This window comes from Schistocerca nitens, chromosome 3 (assembly GCF_023898315.1).
Source record: "Schistocerca nitens isolate TAMUIC-IGC-003100 chromosome 3, iqSchNite1.1, whole genome shotgun sequence".
Taxonomy (NCBI): Eukaryota; Metazoa; Arthropoda; class Insecta; order Orthoptera; family Acrididae; genus Schistocerca; species Schistocerca nitens.
This window is the reverse complement of record NC_064616.1, coordinates 155,332,183-155,353,199: the sequence shown is the minus strand read 5'-3', so window position 1 is coordinate 155,353,199 and position 21,017 is coordinate 155,332,183. Positions and strand designations below refer to the sequence as shown.

General features: G+C 43.2%; 1 protein-coding gene across 1 annotated transcript in view; it reads right to left on the bottom strand.

Annotated features, from left to right (window-relative positions):
- LOC126248098 (vesicle-fusing ATPase 1) overlaps positions 1-20,796 on the bottom strand; it is a 104,785-nt gene extending 83,989 nt beyond the window's left edge. The window contains exon 1 of the mRNA XM_049948768.1: positions 20,658-20,796. Coding sequence (XP_049804725.1) covers positions 20,658-20,681 — 24 coding nt within the window. The 5' untranslated portion in view covers positions 20,682-20,796. The remainder of the gene's footprint in view (positions 1-20,657) is intronic.
- Between the last annotated feature and the right edge of the window lie 221 nt (positions 20,797-21,017).

Sequence of the window (21,017 nt, the reverse complement as noted above, 5' to 3'; positions counted from 1 at the left end):
AGTATTGCCTCACGTGTTCCAACATTTCTACGGAATCCAAACTGATCTTCCCCGAGGTCCGCTTCTACCAGTTTTTCCATTCGTCTGTAAAGAATTCGCATTAGTATTTTACAGCTGTGACTTATTAAACTGATAGTTCGGTAATTTTCACATCTGTCAACACCTGCTTTCTTTGGGATTGGAATTATTATATTCTTCTTGAAGTCTGTGGGTACTTCGCCTGTCTCATACATCTTGCTCACCAGATGGTAGAGTTTTGTCATGACTGGCTCTCCCAAGGCCATCAGTAGTTCTAATGGAATGTTGTCTACTCCCGGGGCCTTGTTTCGACTCAGGTCTTTCAGTGCTCTGTCAAACTCTTCATGCAGTATCGTATCTCCCATTTCATCTTCATCTACATCCTCTTCCACTTCCATAATATTGTCCTCAAGTACATCGCCCTTGTATAAACCCTCTATGTACTCCTTCCACCTTTCTGCCTTCCCTTCTTTGCTTAGAACTGGGTTGCCATCTGAGCTCTTGATATTCATACAAGTGGTTCTCTTCTCTCCAAAGGTCTCTCTAATTTTCCTGTAGGCAGTATCTATCTTACCCCTAGTGAGACAAGCCTTTACATCCTTACATTTGTCCTTTAGCCATCCCTGCTTAGCCATTTTGCACTTCCTGTCGATCTCATTTTTGAGACGTTTGTATTCCTTTTTGCCTGCTTCATTTACTGCATTTTTATATTTTCTCCTTTCATCAATTAAATTCAATATTTCTTCTGTTACCCAAGGATTTCTATTAGCCCTCGTCTTTTTACTTACTTGATCCTCTGCTGCCTTCACTACTTCATCCCTCAGAGCTACCCATTCTTCTCCTACTGTATTTCTTTCCCCCATTCCTGTCAATTGTTCCCATATGCTCTCCCTGAAACTCTCTACAACCTCTGGTTCTTTCAGTTTATCCAGGTCCCATCTCCTTAAATTCCCACCTTTTTGCAGTTTCTTCAGTTCCAATCTGCAGTTCATAACCAATATATTGTGGTCAGAATCCACATCTGCCCCTGGAAATGTCTTACAATTTAAAACCTGGTTCCTAAATCTCTGTCTTACCATTATATAATCTATCTGATACCTTTTAGTATCTCCAGGATTCTTCCAGGTATACAACCTTCTTTTATGATTCTTGAACCAAGTGTTAGCTATGATTAAGTTATGCTCTGTGCAAAATTCTACAAGGCGGCTTCCTCTTTCATTTCTTCCCCCCAATCCATATTCACCTACTACGTTACCTTCTCTCCCTTTTCCTACTGACGAATTCCAGTCACCCATGACTATTAAATTTTCGTCTCCCTTCACTACCTGAATAATTTCTTTTATCTCGTCATACATTTCATCAATTTCTTCATCATCTGCAGAGCTAGTTGGCATATAAACTTGTACTACTGTAGTAGGCATGGGCTTTGTGTCTATCTTGGCCACAATAATGCGTTCACTATGCTGTTTGTAGTAGCTTACCCGCACGTCCTCTTGAGTAGTCCCCGCCCGGAGATCCGAATGGGGGACTATTTTACCTCCGGAATATTTTACCCAAGAGGACGCCATCATCATTTAATCATACAGTAAAGCTGCATGTCCTCGGGAAAAATTACGGCTGTAGTTTCCCCTTGCTTTCAGCCGTTCGCAGTACCAGCACAGAAAGGCCGTTTTGGTTAATGTTACAAGGCCAGATCAGTCAATCATCCAGACTGTTGCCCCTGCAACTACTGAAAAGGCTGCTGCCCCTCTTCAGGAACCACATGTTTGTGGCCTCTCAACAGATACCCCTCCGTTGTGGTTGCACCTACGGTACGGCCATCTGTATCGCTGAGGCACGCAAGCCTCCCCACCAACGGCAAGGTCCATGGTTCTGTCTGCTACTGTCAGGCTGGAAATTGGGGAATGGATCTTGGTCCCAGAGAGCCGTCCAAGGTCGACCCACACGACAGAGGAAGGGGTGGAACTGTTAAAAGAACTAGTGAATGAAAGCCACCTAGCTCGTTGGCTATCCTGAAGGATGCAATGACACTTTCCACATATGTTTATAATGAATGCAGTTTACCATCACAGGTTGATGGTTAAAACCGTGGAGAGCACGTCTCCATACGCGAATTTCATCGCGGCATGCCTCAGTCTACCAAGGAGCTGGAACACAACGTGGTAAAGAGGAAGTATGAGGAATGGAATGTTCTGCAGCAGTGAAGATAACATTGGTGATATAGCCCACCTGGTCATTACAACTGGGGAAATACTGTTCTCCAAAGATCGCCAGGGAGGAATAAAGTTGCCAGTCAGCCTTAGTAAGCTGCCATTCGGGCACGCAAGCGGATGGGGTAGGAGTCAGCAAACGGAGAGCACATGGGAAATGGTCGCTCGAGTAGGTGTCAGAAAGAACAGGCCACTCAAGATGATGGGCAAGCTGGGCAATGCAAAAGGAGAGGTCCAAGTGGGAATAGGTGTGCAAGGAGTCGGCAAGGAAAGTGGGTGCTACAGTGTTAATGCAGAAGTAGTTAAGTTGGTTAAGAAGGTATGCAAAGAGGGCACCTCTCTGACAGGTCTTGGGAGAGCCCCAGAGGGGATGATGCATATTAAAACCACCGAGTAGCAAAATCGGGGGAGCTAGCTGTTCAATATGCTGAATGAAGTCTGCCCTGGCGACATTGAAGGATGGAAGTACATAAATGGTATAGAGGGAGAAAGCCAGGCTGGGAAGGAAAAGGTGAACTGCAACAGCTTGAAGACGGGTAGTCAGGGAAATGGGCTGACTATGAAGGTCATCCCGTATGAGCAGCATGACGTCCCCATGAGACGGAAAGCTGATCTCAGGGGGAAGGTCAAAATGAAGCAGTAAGTAATGCGAAAGCTCAAAGCGGTTATGAGGGCACAATTTCGTTTCCTGAAGGCAGAGTACAAGGGGATGCTGTGATGCTAAAAGCAGCCGTAAACCCTCTTTGTGGAACCGAAGGCTGCGAACGTTCCATTTGAGGACAGTCATAAGGAGGAAGAGATGGAGGTGTGTCAACTCAGCAGCCGCCGAGTGACAGCCGGTGTAGAATCGCTACTACAGGGCACAAGAGCAGGACGATCCTGCTCCATTGGGTCCACAGAAGTATCAACTTGCTTGTGTGGTCAGTCCGTGGAGTCCAATACTGAAAAACGGTTGACAGTGCGCACCGGTGAGACATAGGTCAGCCGGGCTAAGGTACCACGTGGTGACACTGTCGAACAGGATCGTCGAGTTGGGAAAGGAGAAGACCATTTGCCTTTAGTGGACTTCTTCAAGCCCTTCTGGTTAGAGGAAGACTCAGGTGTTGTTTGGCTGGAGGGGCGGAGGAAGTCTTCATGGGAGTACTCCTCCTGTCCTTTCTTGCCTAGTGGTTGTGTAGTCAGTGGCTTCGCCCCTTGAGGAGAGAGTTTGACGGTATGTTGCACAGCAGAACAGGGGGATGGTGATGCTACCTTGACACTGGGCAATTTCACAACCTCCGAGCTGAATTTGAAGTCACATGTCTGTGTGGCCATGTCCTTCATGGAGCAGGGGGTAACATGAACAGAGCTGTAGGTGCCAGATGGGAGAACACAGAGTTTGTGACTAGCCAGTAACTTGTGATCTACTGGGTAAGGCACTTTTTCCTTTACCTGAACCTCTTGAACAGCCCACTCATCTAGATACATAGGACAATCCTGAGAGAAGGCAGCATGGCCACCATTGCAGTTTATACAGCGGGGAGAAGGAGGCGGACAATTGCCCTTGTGTGCATCCCTGCCACAGGTTACACACTTGGCTGAGTGTCAACAAGATGTTGTAGTGTAGTTAAAACGACGACACTGGTAGCAGCGCATCAGGTTTGGAATGTACTGCCGGACTGTGATAATTTTATAGGCTGGTTTGAGCTTGGACAACAGCACCACCCTATCAAAGGTGAGGAAAAGACTGTAGGTGGGCACTAAGGAGGAATCTACCTTTTTCATTACATGACGGACAGCAATGACACCCTGATCAGAGAGGTAAGATTGTATTTCAGCCTCAGTTAGGCCGCCAAGCAGTCTGGTGTCAATTACACCACGGGAAGAATTCAAAGTTCTGTGGGCCTTGACATGAACAGGGTAGCTGTGGAGAAGCAAGGCAGCAAGCAGTTGTTGTATTTGAGAATCAGAAGCAGTCTCCAAAAGCAAACTGCCATTCTGTAAACGAGAGCAGTGTTATATCCTAGCCAGTAATGCCAACCGAGCCCGCTGCCAAAAGGTTGGCAGCATCAAAGTCCGGACGCCGTCCGCATAAGCAGCGCCAGCGATACAGGAAATCGCCGCAAGTCTGCGCGCGCCACCGCTGGCTTCTGGCTTCTTAAGCGCTGGAGTCGCGAGCGCTAGGACAGTTCTGGATTCGCCGCTCAGTTGTATACTCGCCACCGAATTGTGTACCAGCTAGTCAGTTGTGTGTTCATCGCAGCAGAGTAGTTGTTTGTCGTCAGCCGATGCTGACCAAGCCGCTCCGACTCAAACTAGACAGATTTCTGTAGACCATGTTCACCACTGTGTTCTGTATCGTCGTTAATAAAGATAAGTACCGACTTTCATTTAATCCGAGTGTTTGGGTTTTCATCTTTCTGTTCACTGTTCCAGCGGACCGGTCGGCCCGCTATTAAAAGTGTGGCGGTGACTTCGTAGGCCGTTTCTACAGCGAAGTGTTGTCGCTACGAAGGCCGTCACAAAAAGCAGGATTTCACAGGGCCAGCAATTGCATCAACACCTTTCTCAATAATAAATGGATTGACTGTGGTGAAGGACTGACTGTCTTCAGTATGTGAGACTACAAGGAACCGTGGTGCAGCGGGAAGGGTCTTTGAATCAATAGCCTCATTACGCTTATGTTTGGTAGACACTGAATGGGGAGATGATCGACTCATCATGACAAAATTCCCCGCGATTGCCAGTGTCTTCGATGGCGCACTCCTTCCAACTGGGGGCTCACTTCACAAGGGGGCACACCCGCCTTAGGTGATTATTTACACATCAGGTCACACCTCCCAAAGATCTGACAGAGGGACCAATTGGCAATATGGGAAGGTTGCATCCCAGGCAATCACCCCTCCCTGGGCATGGCCTGTACCAGGGGGTACGTACAAACCCTACCTGTCAACCTGGGGCTGGGAATTATGCATTACCCAGTCACCTGTTACACATCAGAGGTGTGGGCCGACCTTCAGGAGCACACAGGTAGGAAGAAGAAAAAAGGAGATCCTCTAATGTTGAGACAAAGGAATGAGAGAAGGGAAACAAACAAAGGAAAAAGGGAGTGAAAAACAAAGGTGAGACTGTTCGCACATCAGAGACAGAATGCAGAACATTCCCAATAATACCCCAGACATGTTCCCCAAGGGAGGGGAAAAAGAATAGCAAGAGGACAGACATGCAGCACGGAAGGGAAAAATGCTGCAAAGGCTGGGGCCCCATGGTAGCCAAGCACGAACCCAGCAAAGAGTGGCGAGGCCCCTGGGTGGGGGTGGGGTGAGGGGGGGGGGGAAGGCAACCTGGCACGATGCACGGTGGCCGTTGCCCGGAGTCCTGATTCCCCAGGAAGACAGGCATCTACTCCTTGGCATATGTGGGGAGTTTACAGCTCAGACATCAGCAGTGCGATCCTGTGTTGTCAGGGGGGCACCAAATGTGTACATGGCCCCATCACAAAGGGCTTGCTACCATGCTGGATACTGGGTGCAGAGAAATCCAATACTGTCACCGGGGCGAAAGAGGACAGGAGACAATGGAAGACGATGAAATACTCTGGAAAGTGTCCTCGCCCAAATAGTTGAATTGCAGGTGGAGGTGCAAAGCCATGACAAGAGGTTTAGGAGATCGAATCTGAGGGCACTATGGATACTCATGCACCACACAAGGTGTCCTTCCCCATATGGCCAGCACTTCTGTAGAATTTGGAAAGTGGCAGGTCAAACCATACCATCGGGCCTGAACTTATAGGGCTGGAAAGTGTGAGACTCCTTTTAGTCACCTCTTACGACAGGCACGAATACCTCGGGCCTATTCTAGCCCCCAGACCCACAGGGGGACAAGCCATGGGGGCAGATGCTATGTCTACCTGACCACAGGCAACAGTGGAGGAAGTTGCAGTTCTGAACTTAGTCACTGTAGGCATGCAGCCACTGTAAACCCAGTTGTGAGTCATCATTGTGGGAGGGGGGAGCTCCCTTCCAGGAAAAAGGACATGGTAGATGGGATGTTCAGGGAAGCTACCAACACATTTAGCTTAATTCAGCAGCTGTTGTTGGTGCCCGACAGGTAATGGACAGACTCCAGCCTTGACCAGTGGGCTGTTCAGGGCTAATTCTGAAGGCTCCTGTTGCAAGTCAGCTCCCACCATGATCAATGGGGTGCATTATCTGCAATGCTGAAGGTGATGCTGAACCTTATGCAAGACTCCCATTATGGGGGACAAATGGGACAGGATCAGGGCTTTGTAGAGCAGTGAAAGGATAGAGTGATCTGCACCCCAGCTACTGTTACTGAGGCAGCAGAGACTATCAAGGCATCGCCAATACTTTCACTTAAGTTGGTGAAGATGGGAAAGCTACATCAGCTGGGAATCAAAGACCAGTCTCAAAAAGTGGTGTGTCCCAACTAAAAGAAGTAATTGATCATCTAGGTTAAGCTCTGGAAGAAGGTGGGCAGTACAATGGCAACAGAAGTTAATGACACTGGTCTTTGTGGCCGAAAACTGAAAGCCATGTGTGCCTTTTGTATGGCACCCTATAGGCAACACTCAGCACTACCCATACTAGAGGAGCAACAGTAAAAGCAAAAATCATCAGCATACAAGAAGCACAATACCGAAGACCCCACAGCCGCCACCAGACCATTGATAGCCACCAGAAAGTGGGGGACACTCAGTACAGAGCCCTGCAGGACCCCATCCACATTATCTTGGATATAGGGGGGTGCTGAGTGAAGCACTCACTTGAACCCAGAAAGCATAGTGCGATGAAGTTCTTGACAAAAATTGGGAGGGTATTCTGGGGACCCCACTCATGTAAGGATGTAGTGATATGTCATATCCTAATTCACACATACGTCTAAAGAGACAGTGATGAGGTGCTCACAATGTGCAAAGGCCATCCTGATGGTGGATTCCAGATGAACCAAATTATCAGCAGTGGAGCAGCCTTTGTGAAAACCGCCCTAAGATGCAGTCAAAAGACCCCAAGACTCAAGGAGCCAGCATAGCCACTTGCTCATCATGCATTTAAGCAACTTACAGATGACACTGGTAAAGCTGACTGGGTGATATCTGTCCATCTCTATGAGGTTCTTACCTGGTTTCAGTACCAGGCCTATCACACTTTCTCGCCACAGAGAGGGTAATGCACCCTCATACCAGATCCAATTAAAGAGGGCAAGGAAGTGATTGTGACAATCCACTGAAAAATGTTTCAGCATTTGGTTGTGGATGCAGTCTGGCCTTGGGTCCTCATCAGGCCAATGGGCTATGGCGCTGGAAAGTTCCCATTCACTGAATGGAACATTATATGGCTCCAGGTGGCAGGCAGTAAAAGATAAGTGCATTCGCACCATGTGCTGTTTTATGAGCCAAAAAGTGGAGTGGTAGTTCTCAGATGCAGATGTGTGTGGGCATTGCTCAGAAAAATGTTCAGTGACAGAATCTGAATCAGTATAAACAGCATCATCTAAGAAAATACTTGGTATGCCTGCAGGGAACTGGAAGCCACGAAGGTGTCCAATCTTTGCCCATACCTGTCAGAGAGGTACACGATCCAATGGTGGAAACATAATGTTCCAAGGATTCTTGCTTTCCTTGTTTTGTGAGGTAATGGATGCAGGCATGGAGCTGTTTAAAGGTAATGAGGTGCTCCAGCGAAGGGTGACACTTATGGCATTAGACAACCCACCTAAGATTTCTAATGCCTGCACCGACCTCTGGGGTTGATGAGGGTACTGTCTTCCAAAGGAGGGGCAGAGATCCCATGGAAGACAGAATGGTTTGGGTGGCTTAAAAAAAAAAAACTTCCATTGTATGCTGAACAGTTGCATCAATACTGCCTTGCGATGAGCAGCTAAGGACAACAACAAAAAATCTGCCGAAATTTTTACAAAGGTACAGACGGTGTTTAGAAAGGATAGATTGCATGCAACCGCTGGTGGAGTGTTCGTCACTGTTAGTAGTAGTTTATCCTGTAGTGAAGTAGAAGTGGATAGTTCCTGTGAATTATTATGGGTGGAGGTTACTCTCAACAACCGAGCTAGGTTAATAATTGGCTCCTTTTACCGACCTCCCGACTCAGCAGCATTAGTGGCAGAACAACTGAGAGAAAATTTGGAATACATTTCACATAAATTTTCTCAGCATGTTATAGTCTTAGGTGGAGATTTCAATTTACCAGATATAGACTGGGACACTCAGATGTTTAGGACGGGTGGTAGGGACAGAGCATCGAGTGACATTATACTGAGTGCACTATCCGAAAATTACCTCGAGCAATTAAACAGAGAACCGACTCGTGGAGATAACATCTTGGACCTACTGATAACAAACAGACCCAAACTTTTTGACTCTGTATGTGCAGAACAGGGAATCAGTGATCATAAGGGTGTTGCAGCATCCCTGAATATGGAAGTTAATAGGAATACAAAAAAAGGGAGGAAGGTTTATCTGTATAGCAAGAGTAATAGAAGGCAGATTTCAGACTACCTAACAGATCAAAATGAAAATTTCTGTTCCAACACTAACAATGTTGAGTGTTTATGGAAAAAGTTCAAGGCAATCGTAAAATGCGTTTTAGACAGGTACATGCCGAGTAAAACTGTGAGGGGCGGGAAAAAACCCACCGTGGTTCAACAACAAAGTTAGGAAACTACTGCAAAAGCAAAGAGAGCTTCACTCCAAGTTTAAACGCAGCCAAAACCTCTCAGACAAACAGAAGCTAAACGATGTCAAAGTTAGCGTAAGGAGGGCTATGCGTGAAGCGTTCGGTGAATTCGAAAGTAAAATTCTATGTACCGACTTGACAGAAAATCCTAGGAAGTTCTGGTCTTACGTAAAATCAGAAAGTGGCTCGAAACAGCATATCCAGACACTCCGGGATGATGATGGCAGTGAAACAGAGGATGACACGCGTAAAGCTGAAATACTAAACACCTTTTTCCAAAGCTGTTTCACAGAGGAAGACCGCACTGCAGTTCCTTCTCTAAATCCTCGCACAAACGAAAAAATGGCTGACATCGAAATAAGTGTCCAAGGAATAGAAAAGCAACTGGAATCACTCAACAGAGGAGAGTCCACTGGACCTGACGGGATACCAATTTGATTCTACACAGAGTACGCGAAAGAACTTGCCCCCCTTCTAACAGCCGTGTACCGCAAGTCTCTAGAGGAACGGAGGGTTCCAAATGATTGGAAAAGACCACAGGTAGTCCCAGTCTTCAAGAAGGGTCGTCGAGCAGATGCGCAAAACTATAGACCTATATCTCGGACGTCGATCTGTTGTAGAATTTTAGAACATGTTTTTTGCTCAAGTATCATGTCGTTTTTGGAAACCCAGAATCTACTATGTAGGAATCAACACGGATTCCGGAAACAGCGATCGTGTGAGACCCAGAAAATATTAGATACAGGCTCCCAGGTAGATGCTACTTTTCTTGACTTCCGGAAGGCGTTCGATACAGTTCCGCACTGTCGCCTGATAAACAAAGTAAGAGCCTACGGAATATCAGACCAGCTGTGTGGCTGGATTGAAGAGTTTTTAGCAAACAGAACACAGAATGTTGTTATCAATGGAGAGATGTCTACAGACATTAAAGTAACCTCTGGCGTGCCACAGGGGAGTGTTATGAGACCATTGCTTTTCACAATATATATAAATGACCTAGTAGATAGTATCAGAAGTTCCATGCGGCTTTTCACGGATGATGCTGTAGTATACAGAGAAGTTGCAGCATTAGAAAATTGTAGCGAAATGCAGGAAGATCTGCAGCAGATAGGCACTTGGGCCATGGAGTGCCCAACTGGCCCTTAACATAGACATGTATTCCATTGCGAATACATAGAAAGAAGGATCCTTTATTGTATGATTATATGATAGCGGAACAAACACTGGTAGCAGTTACTTCTGTAAAATATCTGGGAGTATGCGTGCGGAACGATTTGAAGTGGAATGATCATATAAAATTAGTTGTAGGTAAGGTGGGTACCAGGTTGAGATTCATTGGGAGAGTCCTTACAAAATGTAGTCCATCAGCAAAGGAGGTGGCTTACAGAACACTCATCGACCTATACTTGAGTATTGCTCATCAGTGTGGGATCCGTACCAGATCGGGTTGACGGAGGAGATAGAGAAGATCCAAAGAAGAGCGGCGCGTTTCGTCACAGGGTTATTTGGTAACCGTGATAGCGTTACATAGATGTTTAATAAACTCAAGTGGCAGACTCTGCAAGAGAGGCGCTCTGCATCGCGGTGTAGCTTGCTCGCCAGGTTTCGAGAGGGTGCGTTTCTGGATGAGGTATCGAATATATTGCTTCCCCCTACTTATACCTCCCGAGGAGATCACGAATGTAAAATTAGAGAGATTAGAGCGTACACGGAGGCTTTCAGACAGTCTTTCTTCCCGCGAACCATACGCGACTGGAACAGGAAAGGGAGGTAATGACAGTGGCACATAAAGTGCCCTCCGCCACACACCGTTGGGTGCCTTGCGGAGTATAAATGTAGATGTAGATCCCAGTCAGCATTACAGAGCACCCATTTGGGTGGGTGTCCAGGGGAGCAATGCTGAGGGAGAGACAGGACGATTGGGAAATGGCCACTACCACACAGGTTATCGTGGGCTCTCCAGTGGATAGGTGGTAAAAGATCAGAGCTTCAAAAGAAAGATCAATGGCCAAATAAGTTCGGTGTGACACTTTAAATGTGTGGGGGCACCAGAGTTCAAGAGGCAAAGATTGAGCTGTGCCAGTAAATGTTTCAGTGCCTTTACCACAGCCAGTGATCACTGTTCCATTCCACAAAGGGTTATGGGTGTTAAAGTCGCCCATGACTAGGAATGGTGGGGGAAGATGAGGAGTAATGTAGACAGTACTTCCTGGGACACAACACCATTGGAAGCGAAATAGACGTTACATAAGGGTAAAATCCAAATGTGCCATTAAATGAACAGCTACAGCTTCCAAAGGTATATCAAGAAGCACAAGTTCACTATGTACACACGAGTCCAGCACATACATACAAACCCCTCCTGATACCCTCTCATAGTCAGAATGATTCTTAAAATAGCCTCGGTAGCCACAAAGGGCAGGGGTCCGAGTTGCTGTAAACCATGTTTCCTGGACAGCAGTACAGAATACAGGGTAAGCACTTAAAAGCTGCCGTAGCTCAGCCAGGTGGTGGAAAAATTTTCTTACAATTCCACTGGTCATGTGCTGTCACCAGATGAGACTTCCATTGGCATAGGTTCTGTGGCAATGTACCGCACATTGCATGGAGAGACCTGGTGCCTCAGGGACCAACAGGATCTCCACCTTTGGCACAGAAGGAAACACGCAGAGTCCAGTGGCATCGTGCCCACTGGATTTTCCTTCATCTTGGAGGACTACCTTTTGTCCTTCTCCTTAGAAGACTAGAAGGGCTAGCAAGGTTCCCCTGAATTAGTTTCAGGGACAGAGGAATAATGGGAAGTTCAGCAGCCAGCAGGATGTGATTCCTTCAGCCACTGGATGGTGTCTAGCTGTGAACCAGCAAAATCTGTGGAAGGACGATTCCCAGGGACCTCTTCCTAGCTAGAGAAGCCAGAGGAAGATGATGTGCCTCCAGCTGGGAACCAGTGTCCCTCGCAGGTGGAGAGCCAATGCTCCCGAAGCAGGTGAGGTGGAAGCACCAGAAGGGCCTCCAAACACATGGGGGGGGGAGGGGGGGGGAGCATTAGCAGGTGGCTCTGAGTGCCCACTGGAAGAGGCACAATGGAGGAAAGCACCATCAACAGAGAAGATGATGACCTTGCAGCTGTAGTGCAAGACTGTCATTTGTATGTGATTAAGACACACATCCTTTTTTCTGGCTTCCTGATATGTGAGCTTGTACAGGGTCTTAGACTTCCAGATTGTCTTCTCACATTTAAAAATGTGACCAATCCAGGAAGTGGGCAGAATGGAGCTCTCCACAGTTAACACATATGGGGGGAAGAGCACAAGGAACATTTGTGTGCAACAGATATTCACAAGCCCTGCAGACAGCAATCCAATGGGAAGACGTATGTCCAAACTTCATACACTTGAAGGATCTCTTAGGAGGAGGAATGTATGGTTTCATGTCACAGCAGTAGACCATCACCTTGATCTTCTCAGACAATGTATCACCCTTGGAAGCCATGATGAAGGACCCGGTAGCAAGTTTTCCCTTGGTATCCTATGGACATGATGGACGAATGCACACCCCGGCACTCTAAGATGGCCCACAGCTCATCATCAGATTGCAATAGGTCACCAGAAAAATGACGCACTGGATCATATTGAGACTCTTGCGGGATGTGATAGTCACGAAAATGTCACCCAACTTTTCACAAGAGAGCATCATCTGTGACTGGGCAGGAGATAACATTTTAATCAAGAGGGAACCACTCTCCATCTTAGAGGTGTCTGGAACTTGCCTGTATTTGTCTTCAATATGTTCAACAAAAAAATAAAGGCTTTGTGATCAAAAAGATGTTCCCATTGATCCTGGTATGAACCAGGTATTGGGAGTGTGTTTTAGTCCCTGTCTAGACCTATGTTCCTCCCACTGCATGGCCAGGGAAGGGAATGCATTACAATCATATTTTGTTTCATCATACGAGGCCTTTCCATTCAAAGAGATTGCTGTGGCCATGTGAGCCCCAGTGGGAGAAATTTTAAGCTGGTTCATGTATGAACTATCCACCATGGTGCCACCAACTTTGGACAGGGGCTCTCCCCATGGGTGCCACCCAGCCTCTGCAATGGCTACCTGGCCAGTAATCTGCTGCTAGGAGACCTCATGCCCCGACCATGACAGGCACGTACACCACAGAATATGCGGGGAGTGTGCAGCACAGATACCTACAGTGCAATCCCAGCATGATCAAGCAGTTACCATCATTCATGCACTTGACAGCTCCTCCCCCCTCCCCAACAACAACAGGATGGCTACCATACCAGGTTTTGGGCATACTATGATGACAGGAAGGAAGGGCGCCAGGGTGGAAGGGCTCAGATGTACAGCATACACCCCAGTGGGCGACCTTCCGTGCACGACACGCACTTCTGTAAAATGTGGAAACGATGACACATCAGACCCAATTATGGTGACCATATAATAGTTACAGGAAGATGAAGATAGAGCTGGGAGTGAAACTGGAAATGAAGATCAAAATTATGAACCAAGTCCATGCAGGGTCTACACCATAAGGATCATATGGCAGAAAACCAGAAGAGGTAAAAGATAGTCTAAGTGTAGGTTTGCAGCACAGAAAGAGAAGTATGCTGAAAATGTTGGGGTCCCATTGTAGCCAAGCACATACTCACAAAAGAGTGGCGAGCCCCTGGGGGGGGGGGGGGTAATGAGAAAGTTGCACATGATTTCTAGCCAAATAGTTGCATACTGTTTCCTGGCAGGATTCCTAGAAATCAATCACTGTAATTGTATAACACACTGCTCAAATCATTATTGTGGGTGCTATGGCTGTTGCAATGACATACTACATATCAGAGTAATTACCAATGAAAATAATATCCTGTAATGATCCAAGAAAATTAAGGCAAGTCTGAGCCTGGAGTTTTATTCCTACAACAGTTACACAGAAGATTTGGTGCATTCTTGTTAGTGAGAAAATGTAATACTTTCTTTGCATAAGTTAAGAGAGTTTTGCATTAACGTCAGTTGCCATGAGAGAGTCAATACATGACGTCAGTTCTCAGCTGCCTGAACAGACTTTGCTATACAGTTTGAATTAAAGACCTATTCCTCTTACAAAATGCACCTGTGCTAAGAATATTCTTGTTTCTGAGAACTACTGACATAGAATATTTCAATGCACGAGAGCATAAAATAAAATCAGACTAAGTAAACAAACCCCCATAAATCTATGCCTGAAACTACATGCAATTCTCTGATGGGAAGAGATGTTAATTTCAGCCCCCACCCCACTGTGTAAATATTTAATTTATTTTTTGGATTATTTATTTTGTTTTAGTCTTATATCCAGGTAGTGAGTGTATCACAGGGATAATATGGAACTTTCAAAATTGTAGAGATAAAAAATAACTTAATGACAATAAAAGACTATTACAAATAAAATATTACAGAAAACATACATCATGGAAAATTGTTGCACTTAAACTTAAGAGCTTAAGTCACCAGCATCATAACATTTAGCAAGATAAAAATATCATTTCCAACAAACTTTAAATTAAGATATGCTAATGATAGCGTTTTAATGTCACTGAGCTTCAGTCTTCGCCTCTGCTCTGCACTGTCCTTAGTTCTACTTTGATGTACTACCATCAAATAGATAAGCTTCTACACAGTTATTTTTAGTATGGGTCAAAGCCGACGTGTGGGATCGGACGCTTCTGTCGACCCGAAAGTAAAATATGAAAAATGGTGTCCACTGGAGCAACTAGAGGAAATTCTGTAATTCATGAGAGAGTAATTCAGCTCCATATTCCATAAATACTAAAAATACTAATGCGAATTCTTTACAGACGAATGGAAAAACTGGTAGAAGTGGACCTCGGGGAAGATCAGTTTGGATTCCGTAGAAATGTTGGAACACGTGAGGCAATACTAACCTTATGACTTATCTTAGAAGAAAGATTAAGAAAAGGCAAACCTACGTTTCTAGCATTTGTAGACTTAGAGAAAGCTTTTGATAATGTTAACTGGAATACTCTCTTTCAAATTCTGAAGGTGGCAGGGGTAAAATACAGGGAGTGAAAGGCTATTTACAATTTGTACAGAAACCAGATGGCAGTTATAAGAGTCGAGGGGCATGAAAGGGAAGCAGTGGTTGGGAAAGGAGTGAGACAGGGTTGTAGCCTCTCCCCGATGTTATTCAATCTGTATATTGAGCAAGCAGTAAAGGAAACAAAAGAAAAATTCGGAGTAGGTATTAAAACTCATGGAGAAGAAGTAAAAACTTTTAGGTTCGCCGATGACATTGTAATTCTGTCAGAGACAGCAAAGGACTTGGAAGAGCAGTTGAACGGAATGGACAGTGTCTTGAAGGGAGCATATAAGACGAACATCAACAAAAGCAAAACGAGGATAGTGGAATGTAGTCAAATTAAATCGGGTCATGCTGAGGGGATTAGATTAGGAAATGAGACACTTAAAGTAGTAAAGGAGTTTTGCTATTTAGGGAGTAAAATAACTGATGATGGTCGGAGTAGAGAGGATATAAAATGTAGACTGGCAATGGCAAGGAAATCGTTTCTGAAGAAGAAAAATTTGTTAACATCGAGTATAGACTTAAGTGTCAGGAAGTCGTTTCTGAAAGTATTTGTATGGAGTGTAGCCATGTATGGAAGTGGAACATGGACGATAACTAGTTTGGACAAGAAGAGAATAGAAGCTTTCGAAATGTGGTGCTACAGAAGAATGCTGAAGATAAGGTGGGTAGATCACGTAACTAATGAGGAGGTATTGAATAGGATTGGGGAGAAGAGAAGTTTGTGGCACAACTTGACTAGAAGAAGGGATCGGTTGGTAGGACATGTTTTGAGGCATCAAGGAATCACAAATTTAGCATTGGAGGGCAGCGTGGAGGGTAAAAATCGTAGAGGGAGACCAAGAGATGAATACATTAAGCAGATTCAAAAGGATGTAGGTTGCAGTAAGTACTGGGAGATGAAGAAGCTTGCACAGGATAGAGTAGCATGGAGAGCTGCATCAAACCAGTCTCAGGACTGAAGACCACAACAACAACAACAACAACAACAACATTCCATGTGCCATAAATAGGAATGAAATTTTCTCCAAGTTCACCGAGATCATATCTGGCAGCATACTAGAGTCTATAATTTTGTAAAGACAGAAACATATCAACCACACACATACTCGAATCAAAATTACTGTCTGATAAACGTTTCTGTGAGTCAGTTGGTAGGAGTCATCCACCAAAAAACCATAGTTCTTTATCAAATGCCATGAGTTCACTGTGTTGCCAGTTTTGTCAGCACATGCAGGGCCTTGGCCAATATCACTGGTTGCCCGCTGACAACACTGCCCCCCTGCTACTGCAATCTGTCAACTATGAAGTTATTTTAATCTGAGTATATTTTTTTAACAGATGCCTACACTCTCTTGTGAAAATGTGAAGTGTCCCACCAGTTAGGCATTTATTTTCAGAATCACAGAAAACAAATCACTGCTTTCTGAACATGTGTTTTACAGGTATCGGTGTGCCAGTTTTTGCCCCATAATTGTAAATTTAAACACTGAATAATTAATCCCAACAGAGAATGTGTTACATTAGTGAAAAGATACACTGACTATCCCGATTTCATGGCTTCAAAGGAAACAAACTACTTCAGTCTCAGTTATTTATTTTCTGAAGATTTGTCTCCAGTGGCCACAACAATGGAATCAATTCTGCAACATTTCGAAGTGGCACCTTCCTCAGAATGGATTTTCAATACAAATCACCCAAAAATAAAACAAATGGAAGAATAAAATTTTCACACTATAATGATGGTAATTTAGTTTTAATACACCTTAAAGACAAAATAATCATGAAAAAATTCTGGTGGGAATAAGCTATGAAGCAGACACACTCAAGCAATGAATTGTATCTGACACTTTGGTACATATATTTAAATAAGGAATTTAGTAACTTACGTAAGAGGTAGGTTTATATGAGAAATGTTTCAGCTGTCAGAGTTCATTGTAAGTTAATTTCGTGTTCCATGGATCATTTGCATGATAGGGCCTACATTGTAATTATGTGGAATGAGTCATTTTATATTCGTATCACAAATTATTTTGCAAATATGCCTACATGCTAACCATTTACAAGATTTTTTTAATGATGTAAACATGCTACGCAGTAATTCCTACTACCCTCTTTTACACATAACAATAATAGATATTCTTCTACGGAATAGAAGGAGTCGTGGGTCGACAGAAGCGTCCGATCCCACGCGTCGGCTTTGACCCGTGACGTAAGGGTGTTGTCGTGTGTGAATTCATGACGGCGCGGAGTTTGGTTTGAGTGTGGCTGTCTCCAGTTCTGTTTTATCTTATTTTATTTACTTTTCTGATCTGTTCGTTCTATCTCGTGAGATTTTTTTTTTTTTTTAATCTAAAAACACTTATTACTTATTTTAATTATCTGTTTCCTCCAATTTCTGTTTTAGTTTATTATATTTATCTTTCTGATCTGTTCGTTCTATCCCGTGAGATTTTTTTTTTTTTTTAAAGACAAAAAACACTAATCAGCTACTGAAGCATCTTTATCTTCTATGGGTTGCAGGGGTTACGACCCCTGGGGAGGTGGGTGGGTATTCATGCATGGCTGTCTTCACTTACACATTGTAGCTACGCAAGGCGTCTAAATTTGTTTATATTTAGTTTGCCCCCCACCCAAAACACCCAATTTCCCGCGCTTGTCCCATTAGTGTCATTAGGCTTCTTGTGGAAAGTGTGTGTGTTTGTTTTTGTTTCCGCCATATTTGTGACGTCATGGGTCAAAGCAGACGGGCGGGATCGGACGCTTCCGTATTTCCGGAGTCGTCATGAAGGAAGTTTATTTTTGAATTTTACTTTTCTCTGTGTCAGATATTTTATGTCACTGGGCAAGTTATCGGAAATTTTAGTTGCCACATTGTGGATCTATTTTTGTACTGAAGACCACCTTAATGTGGAGTAATTGATGTCATTTTTCTTCTGGTATTGTAATTATTTACATCATTGTTTCTTTGGAACTGCAGTGAATGATTTATCATATATTTCATGAGGGAATAAATATACTGTGATGCACTAGTCAAAATGCTCAACTCAAAGATAATTGTGGGTGAATACCACATATTCTTCTTCTTCAGGTTTTTAAGCAACAGAAGAAATGGTAAACAAAGTTGTTAACAGTATCATTGACTGGTTTTCTGCAAATGGTCTAAACCTCAATTTTAAAAAGAGAACATATTCAGTTTTACACATGTAGGGGTACTAATCAAATCACACTAATGATAAGGTAACACATGGCAAGGAAGTAATAAATAGGGTATAAACTTCAAAATTCCTACATGTCCATATTGATGAGAATTTAAACTAGGAAAGGTACATTTTGGAACTTCTGTACAAAAACTTAGTTCAGCCATATTTGTGTTTGGAAACATTGCAAATCTTTGGGAGAGAAACCAGTAAGTTGACATATTTCCATTCAGTAAAGTGATATGGAATTATGTTCTGGAGTAACTCATCTTTAAGAAAGAAAGTCTTCATTGCACAAAAACTATTATAAAAATAATATGTGGTGCTCACTCATGATCATTCCACAGACATCTGTTTAAGGAGTTTGGCATTCTGACCAGTGCTTCACAGTATATCTATTCCCTCATGAAGTTTGTTGGAAATAATCCACAGTAGTTCAAAAGGAACAATGATGCACATAATTACAATACCAGGAGGAAGAATTACATCTGTTACTCCACATTACGGTTGTCTTTAGCACAATTATGAAACTTAAATTTTTGATCATTTATCAAGCGATATGAAATGTCTCACAGACAGCAAAGTAAAATTTGAAAACAAACTGATAAAGTTTCTGCTTGACAACTCCTATCCCATAGAAGAACTTCCATTACTATAAGGTGTAAAAGGTGGAGTGTCAGACTTACTTACTCAACATCTGTATACCTTTTTCTTCTTGTAAACAAAAAAAGAAACAAACTTGGATATGTTCACAATGTAAAAACTAATTTGCTGTGCGATTGTAAAATGACTTGATCCCATCATTCTGACCTATCGTGCAAAATGATCCATGAAACATGAATCCAACTACCAATGAAAACCTTTCGTAAAGATGAGTTACCACAGAACATTATTCAATATGATATTGCTGAATGAAAATATGCAATATATGTAAGCTTACTGATTTGTCTCTCACCAATATTTGCAATGATTCAAGGGAAAATGTGGCAGAACGAAGTGGTTTTATGAATGGGCTTCTTCTCGTTCAAATTCTCATTAATTTTTACCCTAATTAATATTTCCTCACCTTGAGTCACTCTTATTGGTATAGTACCTCTAGATGTAGAGGAATAAACATGGTTTGCCTTTTTAAAATTGAGGGTGAGACCATCCACAGAACTTTTAAGAATAACTTTACCACTGCCATATGTATGCTTGGACCAATTACAATAATAGTATTACCTGCAAAAAGACTTATTTCTGGTAGTTGTATGTTAGAGGGTAGATGGTTTACATATATGAGGAACAATAGCGAATCGAAGACTGAGCCTCAGAGACCCCTATTTGTGATTGCTCCGCAGTCAGAGTAATGTCCCCAGACTACATTGGTTGAGTTACTAAGTTCAACTTTCTCCATTCTTTTGATTAGATATGACATCCACTGGTTTGTTATACCATCAATCCTATAAAACAACTGTCTAAACAAAATATGGCAATTCAGGGCCATGACATTTTACCTAGCTGAGAAATCAGCCCCAATTACATACAGCTCCTATAAACATATTTAAGGCACATTTAAAAACACAAATCTCACAATATATTACTTACCAACATGAAAGTATCAGTCACAAATAACACAATGTTGAATTATCTTCTATTACAGTTGATTATGAATCAATGGCCATTTTCATGCGGGCTAGCTTACAACTATTAAAATCTATACTATCAAACAAACGTTTGCTTGTTTATAAACATGACCTTATAAACGATGTTTGTACATTGGAATTGTTGAATGTAAAGGACAAATGTTGCCCATTAACAAAAAAATGAACGCATTCGGGAATCGTTAAACTGATACAATACATTAATTTATGAGAATCAACTTTATATAGATCATGGCTCTAAGGGTACAGCGACGAAAAATTTCCAGACAATTACATTTTTCTTGTTGCACACTGATGAAAATACGTTAAAAACTTACGGTTCGTTATCAAATTATGGTGACGTTCCATAAAGAGACGAATGAACAGAATATAGATACATTACAGCAATTACCAATTGGTCGAGTGAGGTTTAACCATCGTTTAATATGTAATCTATAAGGCATTCGTTTAATTCACTTTAATTTTATCTTGTATAAGGAATCTACCAAAACACTACATCACACTTTCTTCCTTCCATAAGAATTTGACAGTTAACTTCACGCCGTCCTAATATTCATTATTCGCCAACGTGATTGCTAAATTGAACATGGGCGTCTTCATTAATAAAAATGTACAACTACAAGCGGCCTATAATCTCGTCTACTTTAACTATATGGGCATTTAAATTCCATTTTCGTCCAACTATGCAAGGGTAAGCGGGCCATTGGGTACTTGTAACACAAATTAGTATTAATTATACTGCAGTTTGGAATAACGCTTATTATGAGGATAAACAAAACAATGATCAGATTTTAGGAATGTATATTTACCGCGCCGGACGACATGTCTAACATGCCCAGGAATATCAATACACGGAAAACTGCAATGCAGAACACGTAGCTTACAGTGACACAACACTAGCAGACAGCTCACAAAACGCATCCGACCAAAGAAGTACGTAAAGATAACACTACATGTGCCACCCACTACGAAAGATTAGTGAGATATCTTTGACTGTTAAAGGATCAGCGTGGCTCCAGCGAGAACGCTAGATTCACCTAGGTAACATTTCTCTAGAGCTCATATATATTAGGATCAATTGTCCGCCATGTTTTCTCTAACTTTGAGAATTCGTTGGTGGTTAACCTAGTCACGCAACTTTATACAATATTTCTTATAAAATAGTTGAT